The 21,698-nt window shown below is 43.3% G+C and overlaps 4 protein-coding genes across 7 annotated transcripts in view; 1 reads left to right on the top strand and 3 right to left on the bottom strand.

Moving 5' to 3' along the window:
- MED15 (mediator complex subunit 15) overlaps positions 1 to 4,606 on the bottom strand; it is a 126,921-nt gene extending 122,315 nt beyond the window's left edge. For both annotated transcript variants that reach the window (XM_084598453.1, XM_084598454.1), the window contains exons 1-3: positions 4,504 to 4,606; positions 3,914 to 4,001; positions 274 to 325 (exon numbers count right to left, since the gene is read on the bottom strand). In XM_084598453.1, coding sequence (XP_084454579.1) covers positions 274 to 325; positions 3,914 to 4,001; positions 4,504 to 4,574 — 211 coding nt within the window. In that variant the 5' untranslated portion in view covers positions 4,575 to 4,606. The remainder of the gene's footprint in view (positions 1 to 273; positions 326 to 3,913; positions 4,002 to 4,503) is intronic.
- Positions 4,607 to 4,973: 367 nt separating this feature from the next.
- mEFTu1 (mitochondrial translation elongation factor Tu 1) lies at positions 4,974 to 6,671 on the bottom strand. Its single transcript, XM_084598451.1, has one exon. It carries the CDS (start codon positions 6,510 to 6,512, stop codon positions 5,103 to 5,105), a length of 1,410 nt encoding a protein of 469 aa, XP_084454577.1. The 5' UTR covers positions 6,513 to 6,671; the 3' UTR covers positions 4,974 to 5,102.
- A 171-nt stretch (positions 6,672 to 6,842) lies between these two features.
- LOC146196672 (mitochondrial import inner membrane translocase subunit Tim22) lies at positions 6,843 to 14,566 on the top strand. Its single transcript, XM_084598452.1, has 4 exons — positions 6,843 to 7,089; positions 7,595 to 7,788; positions 14,072 to 14,144; positions 14,404 to 14,566. The coding sequence occupies exons 1-4, from the start codon at positions 6,873 to 6,875 to the stop codon at positions 14,478 to 14,480; spliced, it is 561 nt and encodes a 186-aa protein (XP_084454578.1). The 5' UTR covers positions 6,843 to 6,872; the 3' UTR covers positions 14,481 to 14,566.
- A 4,599-nt stretch (positions 14,567 to 19,165) lies between these two features.
- Positions 19,166 to 21,698, bottom strand: part of Myo61F (unconventional myosin 61F) — a 159,327-nt gene continuing 156,794 nt past the window's right edge. For 2 of the 3 annotated variants that reach the window (XM_084598449.1, XM_084598448.1), the window contains exons 30-31: positions 21,241 to 21,340; positions 19,166 to 19,854 (exon numbers count right to left, since the gene is read on the bottom strand). In XM_084598449.1, coding sequence (XP_084454575.1) covers positions 19,777 to 19,854; positions 21,241 to 21,340 — 178 coding nt within the window. In that variant the 3' untranslated portion in view covers positions 19,166 to 19,776. The remainder of the gene's footprint in view (positions 19,855 to 21,240; positions 21,341 to 21,698) is intronic. The other variant, XM_084598450.1, reaches the window with a different exon arrangement.

The following is a 21,698-nucleotide window of genomic DNA, read 5'->3' as shown; positions in this document are numbered from 1 at the left end:
AACTTCTTAAAAAAGAAAAAAAAACGACCCACAGAGCGCTATTCTTACTTCTGCGTGAAGTAATATTTCACCACCTTTAACACTTATATCTAGATCTAAAACCCACAGTCTTAATGTAAAAGAAATAATAAAGCCAGCAGACGCAACCTGAAATGTAAATGTGATAACACCAGCCACTGTGGTCGTTCTTCAGTGTCTTCCTGATACAGCACCACACTGGTCTTGCTAAGGTCCGAAAAACTGAAAGCACAATCAACTCCAAGAGCCACTCACTCATTTCCCGCACATGGATGATGAGTCTTGCCACATATGAAAGGTATTCATCCTGAAAATATTCACAACCGGATGCCATCAGTCAGGCTTAATCACGCAGCATCCGAACGACACAGCTAACACCATGCAAGCTAAGCATCAGGGCTGTAGCAAGCACATTCACACAAAACACTGATATGGAAACGTAGCACTTTGTCACTATGTGAGAAATTTTTCTATCATGAAATGCGATCTCTAGTTGCAACGAACACATGCACACACACATACAAAAGAAAAGCTAATTCGTCATTCTGGATATCATGCCATAAAGATGGCATGATATCCAGAATGTGGGCATGATGGTAGCACTACTGTTGCAATATCATGCCATAAAGATGGCATGATATTGCAACAGTAGTGCTACCATCATGTAATTTACAAACGAACACGCAACTGCACGGCTTGTGTGACCAGTAATGCCACAGAAAGCAAGCCTTCCCCTAAGTCTCCCTCTGCATGGCCCTGTTGCGTATGTACGCCAACACATATGCAACATGTAAGTTGATGCCTGTGACAGATAGTCTAACAATGCCTGAACAAGCTCTAAAGTCGATAAAGGTTCCAACATCATTCACTTTTTGTACACAACACATTTCCTGCTAAATTGGTCAGCAATTTAGGAATGTAAATTAGTGAGCCAACAAAAGAGCATGGATGGCTAAAATATTTTTTTATCTTGCCAGCTATGTCTCCCACTTCAGCAGTTTAAGTACTCCAATCTTTCATTCATTCATTTCTCTTGCAAGATTCTGCAGAGGTGCCATCTGTTCCTTACAATCCACCTTTTCCGTAAACAATCCCGCAGGGACTGAACAGTGCACTTCACGACAAAGTCCACCCCATTCACAGCCCAGCAAGGATTCAGCACAAAAATTCACAGCAATGTGGCATTACCAACATGTTACTAAATACCCCTGCCATACAGGCACTGCAAAGGCGTCTGAATAAAAGGCACCTCCCCAAAGGTGTTTCATCTGCAGACACACGAAAGAGTTTAATCGCCTTTCCAGAAGTGGTCTTTTCTAAAAGCAGAGATCGCCGATCTCTATTACGGCTGGAAAGGCGTAGCCGCCAATCTAGTGGACAGCAGTGTGTATTCTTATGGACAGCAAGGATGTATTCTTGCGTCACGTTTACACATTATAAAAAAGAGTTTTATGCATTGCAGAAGGTTAACTAGGCACAATAATGCATTTTTTCTACAGCACTCTCATAAGCAGTTTGAAGATATCATGTGATGATTCTAACCGCTGATGCGGATGCGGGCCGTCTTCTTTAATTTAGCGTTTGTGAACGTACTGTAGCTAAATTTACTATAAACAACATGTAATAACACACATATTTGATTTATATGTTGCGATACATCGATTTATTCTGAGTGGTTTTATTTCAAGATTTAATGCCATGCTTTCGATAGCATCCTCGGATGGAAACGCTAAAAAGAGATTGCCAGCGCCATGTGTATGCTATGGAACTCCTTTTGAATACAAGTCTTTCAACTCGGTAAAAGATCGCTTGGGTGAAAGAGTTTTTGCTTGCTCGTGTGACAGAGGCATAAATTAAGGCCTGCTTCGTGATTCATTCAACAACTACTGTTGGACAGCGCATCATGCATCGAATCAGTGCATAATGTAGCACTAAAACATTCTGTCACAGTTTTTAAACACCATACTAGCACAGCCAAGAAGCTATAAAAGCTGGTGGCAGAATGACAGTGTTGAGAACATCATTTTGCATTGTAAAGATTGTATTGTATTGTATTGTATTGTATTGTATTGTATTGTATTGTATTGTATTGAATTGTATTGTATTGTATTGTATTGTATTGTATTGTATTGTATTGTATTGTATTGTATTGTATTGTATTGTATTGTATTTGCAAATGAATTCAGTACTGACAGTTTTATGCTTTCAGATGTGTTAACTAGTTCATAAAAATTCCAGCAGAAAGAAGCAAATCTTTTCCTTGAACAGTGGAAATAACCCCCCAAGAAAAAGAATATGCTTTAAAAGGTGTGCAGTAACAATAGTATAACTCAATGCATATTTCAGTACAATTGCTATTTTTACGGTTGTTAAAAATGACGTCAGTCAGCTGTCTGCCCTTCTGAGCTCGCAATTAACTGTTGCACGTAAAAGGAGCTGCTCCTAGTGCCAGCATTCTGGTCCAGGAGATAAAAAGGTTTACTGTACATCTTGAAAACATTCTAATTTTGTATAGCCTCTTGAGAATTGTGAAGCATATGCCCATGGGACAAGTGTACCAGCATAGATAGAAAAGCCTAAAGTTATACTTGTTGAGCATTACTATAAACAATATGACCCCAAATTGAACTATGCTGCTAACTTACATATTTCAACAAGTAAAGTCATAAGTCTCACACTAGATTATAATGCACAAAAATATTTACAGTCAATGCACCATGCATTCCAGACAAAAACTACTCCAGTAATGAGTTCAGGAAAGACAACATTGTCACAATGAGCAGCACTGCACCTTATACATCTGTCCCACGAACATATTCGATTCTATTTTAACTCTATCTGCACTGAGGTTTTCAAGAAGGATTAAAGCATTCGGTGCTACATGGGCGTTTCAAATGACCATTGAGGAGTTTCCTTCGTGTGCGTTAGGTGAAGCCAAGCGTGGTGTCGAGATTGAAAAGATAGCTGCCTATAAACAAGCATAATGTTCTAACAATGTTCTATCATTTTTCTTTAATATGTTTGCGTGTTAATATTTGCTGTTTTATTGTATTATTCCCTTTTGTTTTTAGGGTTCTGTGATGGCGAGGGTGTCGATGCCTGCTCTCGAATGTTCTTGAAAACTCGAAAGGACTCAATTGAGGAAGCGGCTTCGAGTCGAGAAGGCCCATGCCCAATCACACTTGAAAGTTGCCGGTGTGACAACCTCGATCTGCATTGAGTTGAATGCACATCGAGTTCAACGAGGATCGAAAGTGCTCGTGTGACAAAGGTATTAGTCATCAAAAAGGTTTCGAATTGGGCTAGTTGGTGACTAACATGTTCAAACATTGTTTCGCTTTTGAAAAACAGACATAGAAAACGATATGAGACACTGAAGCGCAACAGTGTCTCGTATCCAGTGTCTCATATCGTTTTCTACGTCTGTTTTTCAAAAGTGCAATGATATTTGAACATGTATTGGTCATCCATATGCCTAACCTAACCACGCACCACAAGCTATTGACAGCAATATACAGCACATGTAGATTTAATGAGGCAAGCTCTGTAGGCTCTGGGAAAGACCAAACTATGCCTATTCAGCACACGCATCTCACTGTCAGCATAAGCACAGCTTGAAGGTAAAATGAAATCCCGCTAAGACCGTGCTGGAGGTTACACTCGCAGAGTCAGCCATACAATGGCAATCAAATTCAAGACAAAACTGCCCTCTCAATAGTCAGGACCGGATTCAAACTACGAGAAGAGCATGCAGTTATGATGCTGAATACATCTCTTCGGAGCGATTATCTGAGTTACGAATAGAAACTGAAGTTTCACAAGATTAAATGCGATATTGCTGCAATTAAAAGGTTACGGTCAACGTTGCGCCATGCATTTGCCTTCAATCACTCACCTTAGAACGAGCCTTTTGAAATACGTGGTTTTCCATCTCCGTGGCGCTCCGAAACGTCGGATTCGCCGCTTGACGGATAGCTTCTTCACTGTAACGGGGAAAAAAAAATGCACAGGCTAAAGACACGCATGCTGGCGTCGTAACACTGCTGTTTCCGCATGAAATATCATCGCGAGCGAGCAGGCAACCCATGGCACCAGACTTACAAAATGCTGACGGCCGGCTTGACATCACGCAGCACAACGAAGCCGGAGCGCTAGTCAGTGAATGCCGATCAGGCGTATTCACCTCGCAACGATCACTATTACGGGCTAAAGTAGGCTCTGAAGAGCACTCTTCATATTCAGCAGTTCAACCATTGGCTGCGGCTTTATACAGTGACGGTGTATATGCTACACAATCAGCAACAAGATCGCATAACTCCGCGGTTTTCCTTGTTTACAAGAAAAAAAAAAGTACACACGCACTGAACCGCCGCTCCCAGAAATGCCGAAAGAAGCCAGACTGCGATCTGACTACTGTGGACAAATATGCACAAGTGTGCACGGATGTACTACGTAGCTATGGTAGTTTACAAAACATTTACTTACATTTTTCCCCTGACATTTTGCCGAAACGGCTGAGTTCGCCAGCTCTGGTCGCCTTGCGCGTTGTCCGCCATTGCCAACCTTTAGCGCCATCCGTAGCGCCCCCTTGGCCAAAAGTCAGAGCCGCATAAAAATGTAAATACAAAATATTTTCGAAAAATAATGATTAGAATCTTCCGCCACACTTTACGCAGGCTGCACTTTTACAGCAGCAACTTTGCGGCACTCCAAAAGAATTAATAGAAACTAACTTGGCAGAGTAGCTGCGATGAACAAAGACGGCCCACATTTCGACGTATTTCGGTAATTCCAGTATTTCGACTAAGGATGCGAAACAATGTAAAGCGGCGAAGCTGTAGTAGCTGTAGGCCGCTGTATGAAACAATGACAATATATTTTTCGCTGCAACCTCAAATGATTTAGTATTAGGTCCGTAACATCCCTTCGGCACAAAACATTCAAGGATCGGCACGTGTGATAATGACATTTCTTTTTATTAATTAATACAATGCAAACAAACGATGAGACGTAAGACGGAGAGAAATCTACAGTTGCCTTAGACACACATGCTAGGCATAATCGAAGTCCGCTGGTTCGGCACCCTACGCCTTCTGCTGAGCCTTCTTCAGGGCCTCTTTCTCTCTCTGCTTCTGAGACATGTGTAGGTCTTTTCTCTCATCCTCGTTCAAGTTGTCCAAGATCTTCGTGACAACACCGGTGCCCGCCGTAACATGGCCTTCGCGGAGTGTAAAGCGCTGACCCTGCTCCAGCGCCATTGGCTTCATTAGCCTGATCTCTAACTTGGCGTCTTCTCCCGGCATGACCATGTCGCGACCTTCAAAGAGCACCCTGGACGGGCAGTCGAAGGTTCGCGAGTACACAATGGGCTGGTAGTACCTAAGAATGGGCTTGTCTTTACCGCCCTCCTCTTTCTTTAGCACGTACACCTGAGCCTCAAAACGGTCGTGCTGTTTAAGTGTGCCCGGTTTGCACAAAACCATGCCCCTGCGAACTTCGTCCCTCTTGACGCCGCGGATGAGGGCACCCAGTTGGTCACCAGCTTGCGCCTCCTCCAAGATTTTGTGATAAGTTTCAATGCCCGTCACGGTGGACTTCAAGAACTTGTTATAACCCACTATTTCACAGTCCATGCCTTTCTTCAGCGTGCCGCGGTCAAGCCGGCCTGTGATCACCGTCCCGCGGCCGGGGATGGAATGGACAGATTCGATGGGAAGCAAAAAAGGCTTATCAAGATCACGCACAGGCGTCGGGATGTGGCTGTCCACAGTCTCCAGGAGCTTGAGCACCGCTTGCTTGCCCAACTCCGGATCTTTGTCTTCGAGCGCGTACAGGGCAGAACCTATGACTACGGGCACTTCGTCTCCCTTGAAACCGTATTCTGTGAGAAGCTCGCGCAGTTCCATCTCCACCAATTCAAGCATCTCCTTGTCAGCTGCGTCGGCCTTGTTCAGGAAGACTACGATGTGCTCGATGCCAATCTGCTTGGCAAGCAAGAGGTGCTCCCTAGTTTGCGGCATGGCGCCGTCCGTGGCAGCCACCACCAGAATGGCCCCATCCATCTGGGAAGTACCAGTGATCATGTTCTTGATATAATCTGCGTGACCGGGGCAGTCGGTGTGGCTGTAGTGTCGGTTACCTGTGGAGTATTCGACGTGTGCAACGTTGATTGTAATACCACGGGCCTGCTCTTCGGGAGCGTTGTCGATCTCCTCGTACTTCTTCGCGGCCGCGAGCTTCTCTTCGGCGAGCACCTTCGTTATGGCAGCGGTCAGCGTCGTTTTGCCGTGGTCGACGTGACCTATCGTGCCAATGTTGCAGTGTGGCTTCTCCCTCTGGTACACCTTTTTGCCCGTCGCCGGCGCCGGTGTGGCCAAGAAGCGCTGTGCGATCCATAACCGGGAGGCGCAGGGAACCGAGCACTGCTTGCCGACCAGCGACTTCAAGGGTATTTGCGTGCTGCCCACCAACCGATGCAGGAGTGTAGTCGCCATTGTCGAAGTGTGCTAGCGCGGTTAGCACTCCTTATCGAAGAAATTGTACGCACTTTCAACCGAAACGAGCAAAAAACGGTGCCTGCGTTTCACCTTCCAAAATCAACCACGCCGCACCGCCATACCCCCGCGAGTTTTCGCGAAGCCGGAAGCGGAACAGCATGAAACAAATTTCAAAAGCAAGCAAACATATCTGTCATACACAAGCTAATTAATTGCTCTAGTATAACTGTATTATAATCAAAATAACCAAAGCGTAGTTTTTTAAAGGTTGATTGACTACAGAAAAATTGCTGCCAATATTTTGTTTGCGCTTAGCGCAGTCACAAGAGACGCTGGCAACGATGCGTTCATTTAAAAATGGACGCCAGCAGCAATGCGAGCACGCCAAATAACGTGCGAGAAATAAATTTCTCGGAGTTGATGAATTTGCTCATCGGACCGAACAAGCGAGTCAGAGAGAATGTCGTTTTTCCGCCAGGGCTGTTTCCACACAAGATCAAAACGAAGGATGAATTGCGTGTGGAAGCAGTCTTCGAGAGCTGCGCCTTCAAGACCGGCATCAGCTGTGTTCTCGGTTAGCGATGTTTCGCGGTTTCGCTGTGCGCTTGTTCACCTGATAACGATCTCTCTTCAAATAATGCATTTCTTTCAGTATAAGTTTGAGTGGATGGTAATCAGACGTGATACGAAATTAAATTGATCTCACTATTTTCAAGTGTATAAAACATAGTCTGCTGCTTTGACCTTCGTTTGACTGAATCTTCCGTCGTGGTCGATAGAAACATGAGGACGATTGTACCAAAGTTCAGTCGAATCATTGGTACAGCATAAGTAGTTATAGGAGGAAAGAATTCGCTTCTAGACACGGATTCGTTAATCTTTATAAATGGCTTCAGCACCTTGCCTTGCCTTGAGTTAAGTGGTAAAAATCATGAGAAAAGGTGTGCTGCAAACGCTGTCAGAAAAAAAAAAAAAAAAAAATGTCGTTACCAACTTTATTGCAGAGCTTTGTCTGTCTCAAAATATTTAGCAAACGGGAATTTTAACGCCCTTCAATCGCAATGCCCTGTTTTATGCAGGTGGTGCGTTTGGGGCGGCGCTGGGACTTTTCTCGGCCAGTGTGGACCCGAACATCACAGGCGGTGGTGTGGACCCAGCAAAGATGACAGTGCGACAGGTGTTCGCGGACATGAAGTCGAAGTCTGTGTCGTACGCCAAAAATTTTGCCATCGTTGGTGCCATGTTCGCTGCTATCGAGTGCACGATTGAGTCGGTAAGGGCTGCAGGAAGCCGAAATGTGACGCTTCTGGCATTAACGTTAATCCAGGCGGAGGCACATATCAGATATGTCGCTTAAAGCGAACATTCACTCTAACGAAGTAGGACATTTTTTTTTTTTTTCTTTACCTGCAATCTTGGAGGTCTCTTCTGGTGCTACTGTATTATCAGTGTCAAATGAAACCCGAACATGACCACTGGGATGCAAGCACAAAATGACAAAATTATTGGCTGCTGGAAAAGAAATACAGGCATGGTCACTTAACAGTCCCACGTAGCTGTGTGCGTGCAATCAGGGTAGATGCTGGCTCATCTGTATGCAGTCTCTCTCACTTGAAACCTCTAATTTTGCTGTTTCAGTAGCCTTGTTGACATGTTGTATGACACTGACAATACAATACTGCATTTGTAGTATGCTGCATCTTGCTGTACATGTTGCAGTTTTCCAGCGCACAAAGCTAAAGACACTGCATGAGAATTGGAGGGTACCTTATGTATATTTCAGAGAGGTGTTTTTAAAGATTTTAAACATTTTTAGCACTTGCAGAAGTAATATGGCTTAACTTTAGGATAAGCCAGAAAAGCCCAGTTCAAGAGCCGTAAGCCAGAACACAGGCAGTGACAACACATTCTTAGTGGCATCATATGCCATGCTAACAATGTCCTGCTCTTTGTCTTTAATGCATTTAAATTTGCCGTTATTTAGGATGAATGTTTTTGCTGTCCACAAGTAAAAATAAACAGGTCTACAGTGGATGTGGAAATTCTTTGTAGAGGTAGATGATATGCACAGTAAAATAATTTTACGACATGAAAAAAAAAGACACATCTGATTTAGTGTAGTTTTCGTAGTTAAATCTGCCATTCAACATTCACATTGTCTGCAAAAACAGTTTTCATGGCTTAAACAAAACGAGCACATAATTAGTTAGTTATAGTTTATTGTCTTGCTTTAAAAAAATATTGAAAAAAAAAACTAAATTATGCAACTTTATGTTGAGGGATCCAATTTGTTACTGAACTAGAGCTCTCAATAAATTGCCTAATTTTTACCCATCAAATTGCAAAAGAAATAAATCTTGAAAATGAAGGCCCTTGTATTGTCCCTTACAATTGTGAGAAGCATAACAGGAATGACAAAAGAATCTAAACGAGAATATTGCTTTGCTCACAAAGTCTCACCTCAATCAGCTTGCTAACACAATCATTGCGGTGAGCCTCAGTGTTCTCTGCTTGTGTTACATTGCGAGCGGTGCTTTTATATTCGAAAATGATTGCAGTGTTATGAAAAGGAGGCATACAGCTGAAGGTTTGGTAGTGAGACCGCAAATGGAGCAGAACTGTTGTCGTCTTTGCATTGCTGTTGTGCTGGTTTCAGTAAATTGATGGCACAGCTATTAGCTCTCATTTGTGCATGTTTAGGTCCTGGGCTGCTAATAACTCACCAGTTTTTCTGATACAAGTGATATCCACTTTTGACTGCAAATTCATTTTTTTTTTCTATATTATGTCCCTTTCAGGCTGTATGCACATAAAAGAAAAATCAACCTTTGTGATACATTCAAGCTATGTCAGTATATGAATAGAGTGGTACAGCATTTAGTATATGGATCCTACAGCAAAAACAAAAGAATGGAAAGAGTAGTCAAGTATTTATTGTTGCACCACATGCTTCAGTTAACTTGTCTTTGCCAAGCACAAGATCAGGAAATGCTTATGAAAGGCTAGAATATGATTTGTCCCACAAAAGACCATTGCTTGAATCAATTTTGTTCAAATTTGATTTGTTTGTATGCTTTCTATGGAACTTGTAGATATTTTTGCTGTGTCAGGTTTCTGTATAGAACCTCATACTGGCTAAGGTGCCTTAGAAAAGTCACAGCAGACAAAGCACAAGGGACCTCATCGTCATAGCCTGTGACTCTTGTAAGTTCTTTTGTTATTGATTGCAGCAAAGCCTTGTACAAATGCCAAAAATAGGCTCACAGGAGAAATTGACCAAAGAGCGATGATGATCATACTTGCAGTTGTAGCTGGAAAGAAATTTATCACAAATAAGCTTAAAACACCACAAAGGTCAGCTTGCTGTGTTCTGTCTCATATACAATATTTATTCACATTTAAGCCAACTTCAATTCTAAGCCAACAAATGAAAGTTCAGTTCAGTTCAGTTCAGTTCAGTTGTGTCTGACTCCTCGTGACCCTATGGACCATATCACACCACGCTTTCCAGTCTCTCACTATCTCCTAACATCACATAGCTTCATCTGCAGCGCCTCGAGGCCAGTTGAAGGCCAGGGGTAAAAAAGAACAGTCCTTGAATGTAAGCTGTCTATAAAATAAGAAAATTGAGAATGATAACGGCTGCAAAATGCAAACATTTGTTTGCCATGAACCATGCTCCCGCTTATTTGTTATTGGCATAGTTTTGTTACCTTGTCCCTGTGCCCCTCACAGTCATATTTTTCTGTTTCATCAAGTGCGTTTGAATGCTGCTCTTTATGAACAAGCATGTGACCAAGCCTTCTGGAACGCTGTCCTATGCTGCAGCAATGCAGCTCGCACCACTTGTAGCGACACATGCTTCATGTGGCCTATGGAGGTTAGCTCACACATTTCAGTGAGCCAGTCGACATAAAAAACCTTAGCAGCCAATTCTTAAAGGCTTGTTGATCCAGATCTCAAGGGGCTGTAGTTGACCTGTCATGCCTCCAGGTAGGATAGTGACATCTGCACGAGCTTTGGCAGATACCACTTTCACTTTGTAGGTAGGAATTGGGGACAAGGAGGGAGTTAGTTTAGTTATTTTAGTATGGGGTTTAAAGGCCTACTGTCCACCCTCCGGTCGAAAATATTTTCTTCCCCAGTGACTGTGAGGCTTTGCCTCCAGAACGCAAGGGCACAAAATATTTTTAAAAAGGTAATTAAGGAAGCAGTTACAGCCACCGCAATCACCAGATTCTGTTGTGCTTCTCTCCTCCCGTTCCCTCGCAAATGTTTTTCACTCTCCTGCTCGATCATCTAGCCTCCGCAAGACAAATTTCTCTTCCTCCTTCGCGTTTGGCGGGAGTGGGGCGTGGTACTCCGAGTGCGCGAAAACGAAACAGGCGAGAGAGCTCATGCCGTTGCATGCATTGTGTTCAGTCCGGCCGTGGCGAAGGAAAAGTGCGCAGCAAGCGGCACACACAATTAGTCGTGTATGCCCATCCTTCACTCGTCAGTCAGCGAGCCGGACCAATGGATGCTACTCTGACGTCAGCCATGCAGCCTGACGGACTAGCGTAAAGAACGAGGAAGCTGATTTCCCAAAGGAGAGGATGAGAGAGCTTTGATTTGTATTTTCGCTGCTTTGCGGTGTGCGTATCGCTGTAGCATTTTGCACAGACTATCTCCGGTACCCGATCGAAGCATTAGGCTCCATTGCTTAAGAAGTCATACCCTGGATGGTGACCCTTTAATGTCCCAAAGTGACTCAGTCTATGGGAGATGTCGCAGTGAAGGGCTCCGAAAATTTCGACCACCTAGGGTTCTTTAACGTGCACTGACATCGCATAGCATACGGGTACCTTGCTTTTCGCCTCCATTGAAAAGCGGCCACCGCGGCCGAGATTCGATCCCGCGTCGTTGGGCACAGTAGTCGAGCACACTAACCACTGCGCCACCATGGCAGATTAGGGGACGATGAGGGAGTTTTGAGTTTTTGGAGAGGGCTTCTGGCTGCCATTGCTGTCCCAGTCTCATGGGGAATTAGTTACTGCGAACTGTTACAAAATTTAGTTAAACCTAAAGTACAGCGCTAAAAATTCCTGCCTGGCACTCTTTTTCAAGCACCATTTATATCCAGCGTGCAGGCTGCAAGATCACATGGCAGAATGAAGTCCCGTGACCCGTGGAATTAATGTGTGAAGCCAAAGCCTCAATCTCAAGTATTTCCTGAAATCAGCTATGGCTAGTAGTAGTAATGACTCCTGGTGGCGTTTTGTTGCAGCACCACTTATATGCCATTTTTGCACGTTCAAGGAGTTATCATGAGTAATGAACAATATTTATAAATTATTGAATTTAAGTCTATTGCAAATAGCTGAGGAAAGGAGGATGGCAAAAGCTATGGGGGAAAGAGAAAGATACAAGGTTCTCAATGCGGATTTTCAGAAAATAGCAAGAGATAAGAATGCCTTCCTGAACATACAGTGCCCAGCAATTGAGGACAACAGCCAATTGAGGAACACAAGAGCTCTGTATAAGACAATCAAAGATATCAAAGGAAGCTTCTGTGCTAAGCTGGGCGTGATAAAGGACAAACGAGGCAGGGGCCTCACTGAAGCCTCAGAAATAAAGAAGAGGTGGCAGGAATACACAGAAGAACTGTACAAGAAGGACCTGGATGTGCAAACCCAACATAAGACGGTCGTGATTACTGATCTCGAGCCGGGCATCCTGAAGAGTGAAGTTGAATGGGCCTTAGCCAGCCTTGCTAAGAACAAAGCTAGCGGAATTGATGGCATTCCAGCTGTTGCTTCAAAACCTCAACCATGACGACGCTGTTAACGTTCTGTACACATTATGTCAGCAAATTTGGACAACTCTGCAGTGGCCACAGGATTGGAGGAGGTCAGTTTACATCCCCATTCCAAAGAAAGGCAGTGCCAAAGATTGTTCCAACTACCGCACGATTGCGCTTATTTCGCATGCTAGCAAGGTGATGTTGAAAATCCTCCAAGGTAGGCTGCAGCAGTATGTGGATCGGGAGCTTCCGGACGTGCAAGCTGGGTTTTGCAAGGGCAGAGGAACTAGAGACCAGATTGCCAACCTTCGCTAGATCATGGAAAAAGCAAGAGAGTTCCAGAAACCCATCTACTTCTGCTTTATTGATTATGCGAAAGCATTTGACTGCGTAGATCACAGCAGATTGTGGCAAGCTCTCCAAGAGATGGGAGCTCCAATTCACCTCATCTGTCTCCTCAGGAACCTGTATGAAGGGCAAGAGGCCACAGTCAGAACTGGGCATGGTCTTACTGATTGGTTTCCAATTGAGAAAGGAGTGAGACAAGCCTGCGTACTGCCGCCCTGCCTATTTAATCTATATGCTGAGTGCATCATGAGGAAGGCCGGTCTGGACGAGTCTTCAGCTGGAGTGAAGATTGCTGGGAAACGTATGGCAGAAAGTGAAGTGGAACTCAAGAGACTTCTGATGCGCGTACAAGAAGAGAGTGAGAAGTTTGGGCTTAAACTGAACATTAAAAAGACAAAGATCATGGCGTTTTGCCCTATCAAGTCCTGGAGCATCAAGGGACAGATTTTTTCTTTTTGGGCTCCAAGATTACCCCGGAAGGAGACTGCAGCCATGAAATTAGGAGACGCCTGCTTCTGGGAAAGAGAGCAATGGTTAGCCTTGACCGCCTAGTAAAGAGCAGAGGTCTGCCAACCAAGATTCGTATAACTCGTGCTATGGTCTTTCCAGTTGTGATGTATGGATGCGAGAGTTGGACTGTGAAGAAGGCTGACCGCCGAAGAATTGACGCGTTTGAATTGTGGTGGTGGCGGAGACTCTTGGAAGTTCCTTGGACGGCCAGATGATCAGATCAGTCGATATTGTCGACCATAAAACCTGACTGCTCATTAGAGGGTCAAATACTAAAGTTAAAGCTCAGCTACTTTGGTCATCTGATGAGAAGAGAGGAGTCGCTGGAGAGAGATTTGATGCTGGGAAAGGTTGAGGGTCACCGGAGAAGGGGTAGGCAGTGAATGCGATGGTTAGATGGCATCCTCGAGGCACTGCAGATGAAGTTATGTGATATTAGGAAGATAGTGAGAGACCAGAAAGCATGGCGTGATATGGTTCATAGGGTCACGAAGAGTCGGACACGACTGAACGACTGAACTGAACTGAAATGTTTTGTATAACATGTTCTTAGATGTACTGTCACGCTCAGTTCAGTTCAGTCGTGTCCGACTCTTCGTGACCCTATGGACCATATCACGCCACGCTTTCCGGTCTCTCACTATCTTCCTAACATCACATAACTTCATCTTCAGAGCCTTGAGGATGCCATCTAACCATCGCGTTGGCTGCCTACCCTTCCATTCAAGTAAATACAGTAACTGAAACTTACCATGGAAAGGAGAAGGAAAACTTCTCCATAAGCTCGAAATCAAAACAGTAATTGTGTTGATGTTTGTTGCAAGGCTCGTGCCAAGTCCTGAGCAGCCTTCGGCTCCAAAGTTGTGTAAATGTGCCCAAGAAGTGAAGAACTCTTTTTGGCCTTTTTTGTTTGCAGCACCGTGCGAAGACGGACTGGAAAAATGGCACTATGGCAGGTGCACTGACTGGAGGGCTAATAGGATTTCGAGGTAGGTGCAACAGCATTTACTTGAGACCTGTGAAGCGTTTAGAACCAAATTTTTTCTCCAAGCCAAATCACTCTAGCTAACTAGCCAAGACTTGTGGGCAAAAAATAAACACCTTCGAGGCACCATATAACCGCTCTGTAGTATCACAGTTTTAACAAACAAAGGAAGCGTAAAATACCACGTTATGGGAGAGGAAGGTTCAGTAATGCTGTAGCGCTCTACATTGGGGTGCAACACTTATCCTGGTTTCTCTTCGCAGCTGGCCTGAAACCCGGTCTTCTTGGAGCGGCAGGATTCGCAGCGTTTTCTACACTGATTGACTACTACCTGCGATGACCTTTAGTCAAGCTAATTTGTACATATTCTAGGAGGCACTGTGTAAATAGGACTGAAAGGAAACAAAAGCTCTTTGGAAACGGCAAGTCTCCAGGCTCATTTGTCTGTGGTGGCACAGGTTGTTGTTCAAGAATCACCTTGTGCTGCCTCTGCAAAGTTTACTGTTTATTTAAGATGAGAAGAGAAAAAAAAAAAATATGCAAAGGGCACTAGTATGGCCACTACCGTTGAAGCCAAGTTCAATTAGTCCGTCTACTCGATTGCTTTGGCCCATTCTCCTTGGAAGTAAGGAGCATTTGTGCCGCCGAAGTAAAGGCTCCTTCGTTCCTCGGTGTGGTTGGTGTGTGCACACTAGGCACAGTGCCCAAATTGCGCGCATTTTTTTTTTTTCTTTTTTACAATGTGCGCACACTCCACTCCAGAGGGTTTGCCCCGCGTCTGAATGTGTCCGAAGCAATGAAACATTTTAGTTTAAAGGAACACTGGGGCTTATGTACAATATGCTCTTTGGCATATTCTTTTTCTTTTTTTTTTTTTAAAGCACAATAGGTTTTATCATCAGGGCCAGATTTGCTGGCATTTTTGACCAGTTAACAGTCACTTGTCACAAAAAAGAGCCACTATAATAAAAAAGACCTAAGTGCGTAAACCAATAACTGAATGGTTCCTGAACGTGTTGTGCGCAAGATTTCTGAAGGTGGCTTTTGGTGTGCTTAATAAATGCTTCGTCACTAGCAACACCAAATTTATGCCTACTTTATTGCTGGTTTATTTCTGGGACTCTCATAGCTTCATGCAAGCAAGGATTTTAGCCACCTTGGTCAAGCTGAGCTTCTTATGAGGTGAACTAATTCACAAGATTGTATGATGTTTGGAAACTCGAGTGGTTTTCCAGCTTTTTTAATGCGAAAGCCTTAATGGCTCATGCTGTCGGTGACCGTCAGGTCACACTATAGCTGTCAATCATGAGAACCTATTCTCTACTTCCCCGTCCAAAATGTTTCATTTCTGTCATTGAGTACATGACACTTGAACATATTTAGAAAGTGCCAATCACTAAACACCCCTTTTCTTTTCTGGTTTCATGTGTCAGAGCGAAGTTGCTAGCCAGTGCACTTTACTATTTTTCGTATTGTATGAATGCCTGGGAAGAAAATTCTCTCGACAGCGTGTGCAGAGTAGAAAGCCAAATTAAGCAGCTTTCAGTCAACTGAATGCTATATTATAATGTAGAAGCAGTTCATGGGATGTGAACAGTTGTAATAGAAGTTGTCATTTATCCATGAGACGTAATAAAGCATATCAATATTGCTACACTCATCAAGATATGCTACTTTAGTTCCAGCATAAAGGTGAACGAGATTATGAGGTTGTAGTTCTCCATATTACGACTAGCTTCAACTTCAGCGTCCTCCACTATCAACAAAAGCAGACAGTAGCTATAGCTTTTTATTTTTAATATTTTCTTTGGGATTCATTATTATGGACGACTCGGATTATGGACAATTTTGATCAGGAACAAAAGTGTCCATATTAATGAGGCATGACTGTATATACTATAATAATTATGGTTCATAATTCCATATGGCCACTACTGATTGAACAGACGATGTATTCAAGATTTCTTCTCCGAATTTACGATAGCCCGCTTCGTTTTGACGGCCGCACCTTGGTTATCTTGCTGCTTCAATGGTTAGTTGTACTCGAATAACATTAGTGCAGAACCTGTATTTCAGCACCTGGTAAATACAGCCTTAGCAAGTCCAGAAGCATCTCCGAGATGCGTGCAGTCTTCATAACACTTTTGTGCAAAATATTCCATGCACACATGGACTTATTGTTTGTTGTTAGCGCGGCAGACAACTTTTACCTACCTGTTGCAAAGATTTTTTTTGCTAGGAAATTTAGGGCAGGCCGTGCCTATTGTTGCCAATTGAGGAATCCGTACCTCAACACAGCGAAACTTCCCATAACCCATTGCTCTGTCGTGTATCACGTCAAGTTGAAAACTGGAAACTAAACTGAAGTGAGCCTGCTCAAGTGCCATGAAATTGTTTGAGATGCTGCGTGCTCGCCTGACCAATCCATTTTGTCCTCGACACACGGTGGCCTATAAGAACCACTAGATTATTGGGGGGGGCTCACATGAATGGGCGCATATCTTAAATATTTGATTGCGGGAAAATTATGCCACATTCGGGCAAGCAATTTCGCATTGAAAATATGAACACCATAAAGAAAAATTAAACATGGCTTAGCTTTGCTATGCCTGGATATACGTAGCGAAAGCAGTGACTACCTCGAGATCAGAAGAAGTTAATTTCTCCAGTCTTCTGCGCCGTTCGTCAGCAGCTAAACTCTCCTTGGCTTCCATGTCGAGCGCGTCTAAGTTCACCGGCGTTCTATAATTCGTTTACGGGAAAGGAAAGGCGCAGTATCTGTCACTCGCGGAAGGCAAGAACCGCTGCCCAGCGGCGTTGGAGCGCACTTGTACCCGCTTGGTACTCATAGCTGACGGCAGATGGGTGACGTCACATCCTTGACGTCACCGTAATTGAGTTACTTAACTATTTTAGTCCTTGGTATTTCAAATCGCTCGCCAATCGCAGTATCTGTCGCGCGGAATCCTGTTATCATCCTCACGATACACAAGCGAAATTATGAGCAGCACTTCAGCAGCGTGGCACAGCGGTGAAGCGCTCGGCTGCGGATCCAAGGGATGAAGCTTCGATTCCTGGATGGATACTATCTTTGTTTTATGAGGAGGAGTTGCACACCTCTCAAGCGTTGTTAGGAAACGCCGGCAGAGCTTGGTGAGGGGGCTGCGCATTTGGCCTTATGTCACGCCATACGCGAAGCTTGGCTCCGACCCTCGCAGTGAAGCTTTTCGCTTCAAACACCTGCGCCTGTCCTAGCAACGTCACTCCGCGAGTTTACGCATGCACAGCTGTGGCTAAAAGTGATCACACGCACGCCAGACCCGGTGTTCACTAGCCTAGTGAAGCTTTTCGCTTCAATATAGATTGCAACTTCTTTTCGATCTGTGGGCATGAAAAAATCACCAGAGTTGCTCTTTAAATTTTCCACCATGTTCATCCATACAGTTTTGGGAAGGTTGCAGAAAGGGTGCGACTGTTGAGGGTCAAACAGGGCCATTACTACAACCCATTAATCGAGGCATCATGAAGTTTATTCAAGTGGTGTTCTACCGTGCAACTATCTCGGCTTAAAAGGAATCTGGGGACAAACTGAAGTTGGTCTGTGTTAGATTACTACATAATTGCAGGCATTACTTTCACTGAAAATTAGAGGTGTGCAAATTTCAATATCTTCAAATAGGAATCTAATACGAATATGAGACAAAAGATTCCTTCGAATATCACATCGAATATCTGGTCAGAAAAAAATGCAAATTTAAAAAATAGTAAACTTAGTTTGTCTTGTTTGTTTTAGAAATCACATGGTTTGCAAATAAAATTAAACTATAATTGCACAAAAGTGTATACCCTACTGAAGAATCCAATATGCATTTTATGTAGGATTCCATATACCAGTTTTTTTGTACAGGATGGACCGGCATGAAACCAATTGAAGCTGTCATATTGCTGCTGAGTACAATAAACTCTCGCTGTTTCGGCCTTCAAAGGACAAGGGAAAAAATTGTGAATTAACTGAAAGCTCGAATAATCTAATGGGCCTGAAAAAACTGCCTATAAACGCTTGCATCATAGTAATTTTATCTGATGAACGCCTGCACGATGGCTGTCTGAATTTTAAATAAAATGCAAGTGAAAACGACATCCCCCTCTCCATCCCCCATTTCGTCAAATGTTTTCTTTGCGCACAGTGTTGGGAAGGCCCCTTCATGAAAGGGAAGATCCTTCTTTCCCCTGTTGCGTTTTAGGATGCGTCACTGCACTATCCGCGCTGTCAAACATTGCGCAGTCAAACATTTTAACTCCATTGCACTAAGACAGTTTGAGCATAGATCCCAGAGACCGAGCTATATAGCTGTTTGCTTCATGCTATGGCCACCGAGTACAATTTGTAGTAGATGCCGACTCCAAATGAAGAAGCAGCAGAATGTTTAAATCAGATCATTTCAGCATTCAGTGCTTCATTTGCTGCTAGACAAACATCACCGTAGCCAGGCATAAAATCGATTTTCAGTAAGAATAAAATATGCATACCTAGAATTGTCAGTATTGCGTTAACCCGATTCTCTCCTTAACCAGATTTATTGGCAATGGGATGCATCCGTGTGTCCATTATTATTCTCGAAGTACAGAGAACAGGCTCGCCTTTGCTAATTAACAATGGTCTGGCACACAATGCGAGAGACGAAAAAAAAAAAAAAGTCGAGGTAGAAAAAGTCTGACAATCCAGATGTGAGTCAATCGCTGGTCGAAACGGACAGGGATGGCAAAGAAACACGAATAGAGAAGTGCAGACTTCCAACATTCCTTTCAGCTTGCTTGTGTGCGTCATGTTTCATCACCATCCTTGTCTCTTTGGCACAGCACTTCATGTAAAAAAAAAAAGCCATCTAACCCAACAAATTTTTATAGAACAGCCAGGTGGGTCACTTTCATCCTACTGCATTTGTGTGCACAGGTTAACTGCAGCACTTTATGTACATTGCAGTGAGCTATGCTTTTGCGGCTCCAGGATTGAAACAGTTTACAGTGCATGAAAAGCTTTTATTGAAAAAAAAAAATATTAACAGCAGACAATCGATGTCATGATTATATCACAGTATCTTCCACTTTATTCATCTTAAATATTACTGCACCATCAGTGTGTTTATTAACAATTATTCTTTTGCAAATGCATGTCCACGTGATTGTCAACGGTACAAAGCATTTCGGAACACCTAACACGGTTAGGCTGTTAACACGACAACTGTTTCGTTTAAGTATCAATAACTTTCTCATTTCCTCACTTGATACGTACAACGTCGCGAGGGAATTCATGGCACTTGGCAAAAAGGAAATGTGTTAAGAGCAGTAGAAGAGATGTATGCATGTCGTTTTGTACACATTGTATGCTAACAAAAATAAGTGTTGAAATCTAACAGAACAAGGCACGCAGAGGCGATAAGACACGTGCTCTTCGGCAACTAGACAGTGTGCAACCGTGCATCACTATGGTGTTGGCAAGTCCACCGTGGCTTCCTCTTCGTGCAGAAAGTTCGGGTGCTCGGCGACTCTAAAGAGTCTCTGCGTGGCAGTGGGTCAGCACTGCTCGGGTGCAGCTAAGGCAACCTGCGAGAACAGTTTGCAACAGCTGACGGTCACTAGTCGTTGAGTTGAGTGTAGTGGTAATCAGGACAGGGTGAGTTATCAGGGTCAGACAACTGTCGGGGGAGTGCTGTCTGCGAAATTAAGAGCAAGAACAAGACACGTGGAACAAAGTGCAGGAGCAAGCACATTAACTGAATTGATAAATAATGCAGAACAATATAAACACTTGCAGTACAGTATGCTTGTTAACAATCACACTAAATGTAGAAGAAAATATATATTCACGAATCACAATAAGCAAGAGCAATGTGAATGAACAGCAAGAGAAAAAGCTAGTTTTACAGCCACACATGACGCAAGACAAAAGGTGTCATTTCATTAACAAATCGAGCTTAGTTGTTTCTTGATGTGGTTCAATGTGCTCTCCATAGGCAAAGGTTGCAACGCTTATAACGAAGTTGCACAAGTAGCATTTCATGTTTACACATTTATCCACACGAATAACCAATCATACCTACATCTCAACGTAGTCACTGTTAAGCAACCGGCCCCCAACCTGTGTCGCATTGCAGGCTATATTGACACAAGAATTTTCCTCACATTTCATTCCGCTCTAATCGGACGTTTGCAAAATAATGTCAGCGAAGAAAATTTGTACAAGCGAAACTTGGTTTGAGGGAACCTTAAGCAATTCTTTCCAACCCTTCTTTATGTCACTTGCAACTATTGTTATTCCTAGTGGGAAGTGCTCGACTTTCATGTGCTCCTAGCATAATCAGAAATATCTGGGGGATAATTGAGCTTTTAAAGCTCTGCCTTTAGGAGACATGAGAGCATTAACGGCTCCCATCTGTGGCTCCCCTTGGGTATCCTTATTCCCATGCATGTACTTTGCCACTCACTTAATCACTAATCAGTTAATTTACACCTCCCTTATCTCACAAATACGACTTAGCATACAGTCACAAGCTGGTACATTATGTGCAAGACCACCATGCAAAAAGCCCCTCTTAGCCAAGCCATAATGGCAGCCATCTGCAAAGCTTATCTTGCAAATATAAGCCTTGCGGATCCTCATTCTGGTGCGCATTCACTCCTCTCCAACATGCACTTTGCCATTCACTTAATCACTAATTCTTTAATTTGTGCTTCCTTCATCTCACTCACACTTATTAGCTTACAGTCATAAGCTTCATGCCAGAGATCACCAGCCAAATATATAAAGTTGTAAAGTCCCACTTTATTCAAGCTTTACGAACATGCCTGCATGGCCTATAGGTAGCATCTGCGATCTATCTGTTCCACGAATAGCATATGCAACACTAAGGCCAGTGCCACCTGTTTAAGACGCTGTTCTCGTTTCTTTTATTGTCAGCTTTAGTGGCTGTGGTGTTTTATGTAGCTTTCTAAGGAATGGCATTTGCCATAATTCTATAGTAAATTCGAAAATCCTAATGCTGCAGTCCTATTTTCTGCGACCTGCTCATGCTCTCTAGCGATATTAACCAGCGGCTTACCACTATGAGGTGGCCATTCTTTCCCTTGATGATCTCTGGGTTGGCTCCCATGTTGAAGTCTATTGTTCCTTGCTTGCCACCACAAAGCCGATGGTCCACACTGAAAACCAGAAGTCAAGTCATACTATTTTTATATGACATTTCTAATTCATGACTCAAACATTTTTTTATTAGTGAATTGCTCTGTCAAACCCAGATCATGGCTTTTTCTTGCAGATAAGGCATTGCAGTTACAAATATAACTGTCACGGCTGCACTTGCTAAATTGTGCAAATTTTTTCTTTCTGAAGTGCTGGTGAAAGTGTTGGCAATGCATTAATTGGCATTAATCAATTAGTTATTTAATTAATGCATTAATCAATTGGCATTGCCTTACAATGTGTTGGCAGTTTCTTCAGGTTGATATACATTATGGAATTATTTTTGCCAGGGCACTTGCATCAATTGAAGTAAATCTG

Source organism: Amblyomma maculatum, chromosome 3 (assembly GCF_055883805.1).
Source record: "Amblyomma maculatum isolate TAMU_Amacu chromosome 3, ASM5588380v1, whole genome shotgun sequence".
In the NCBI taxonomy this organism is placed as follows: Eukaryota; Metazoa; Arthropoda; class Arachnida; order Ixodida; family Ixodidae; genus Amblyomma; species Amblyomma maculatum.
This window is presented reverse-complemented; position numbering and strand designations above follow the sequence as displayed.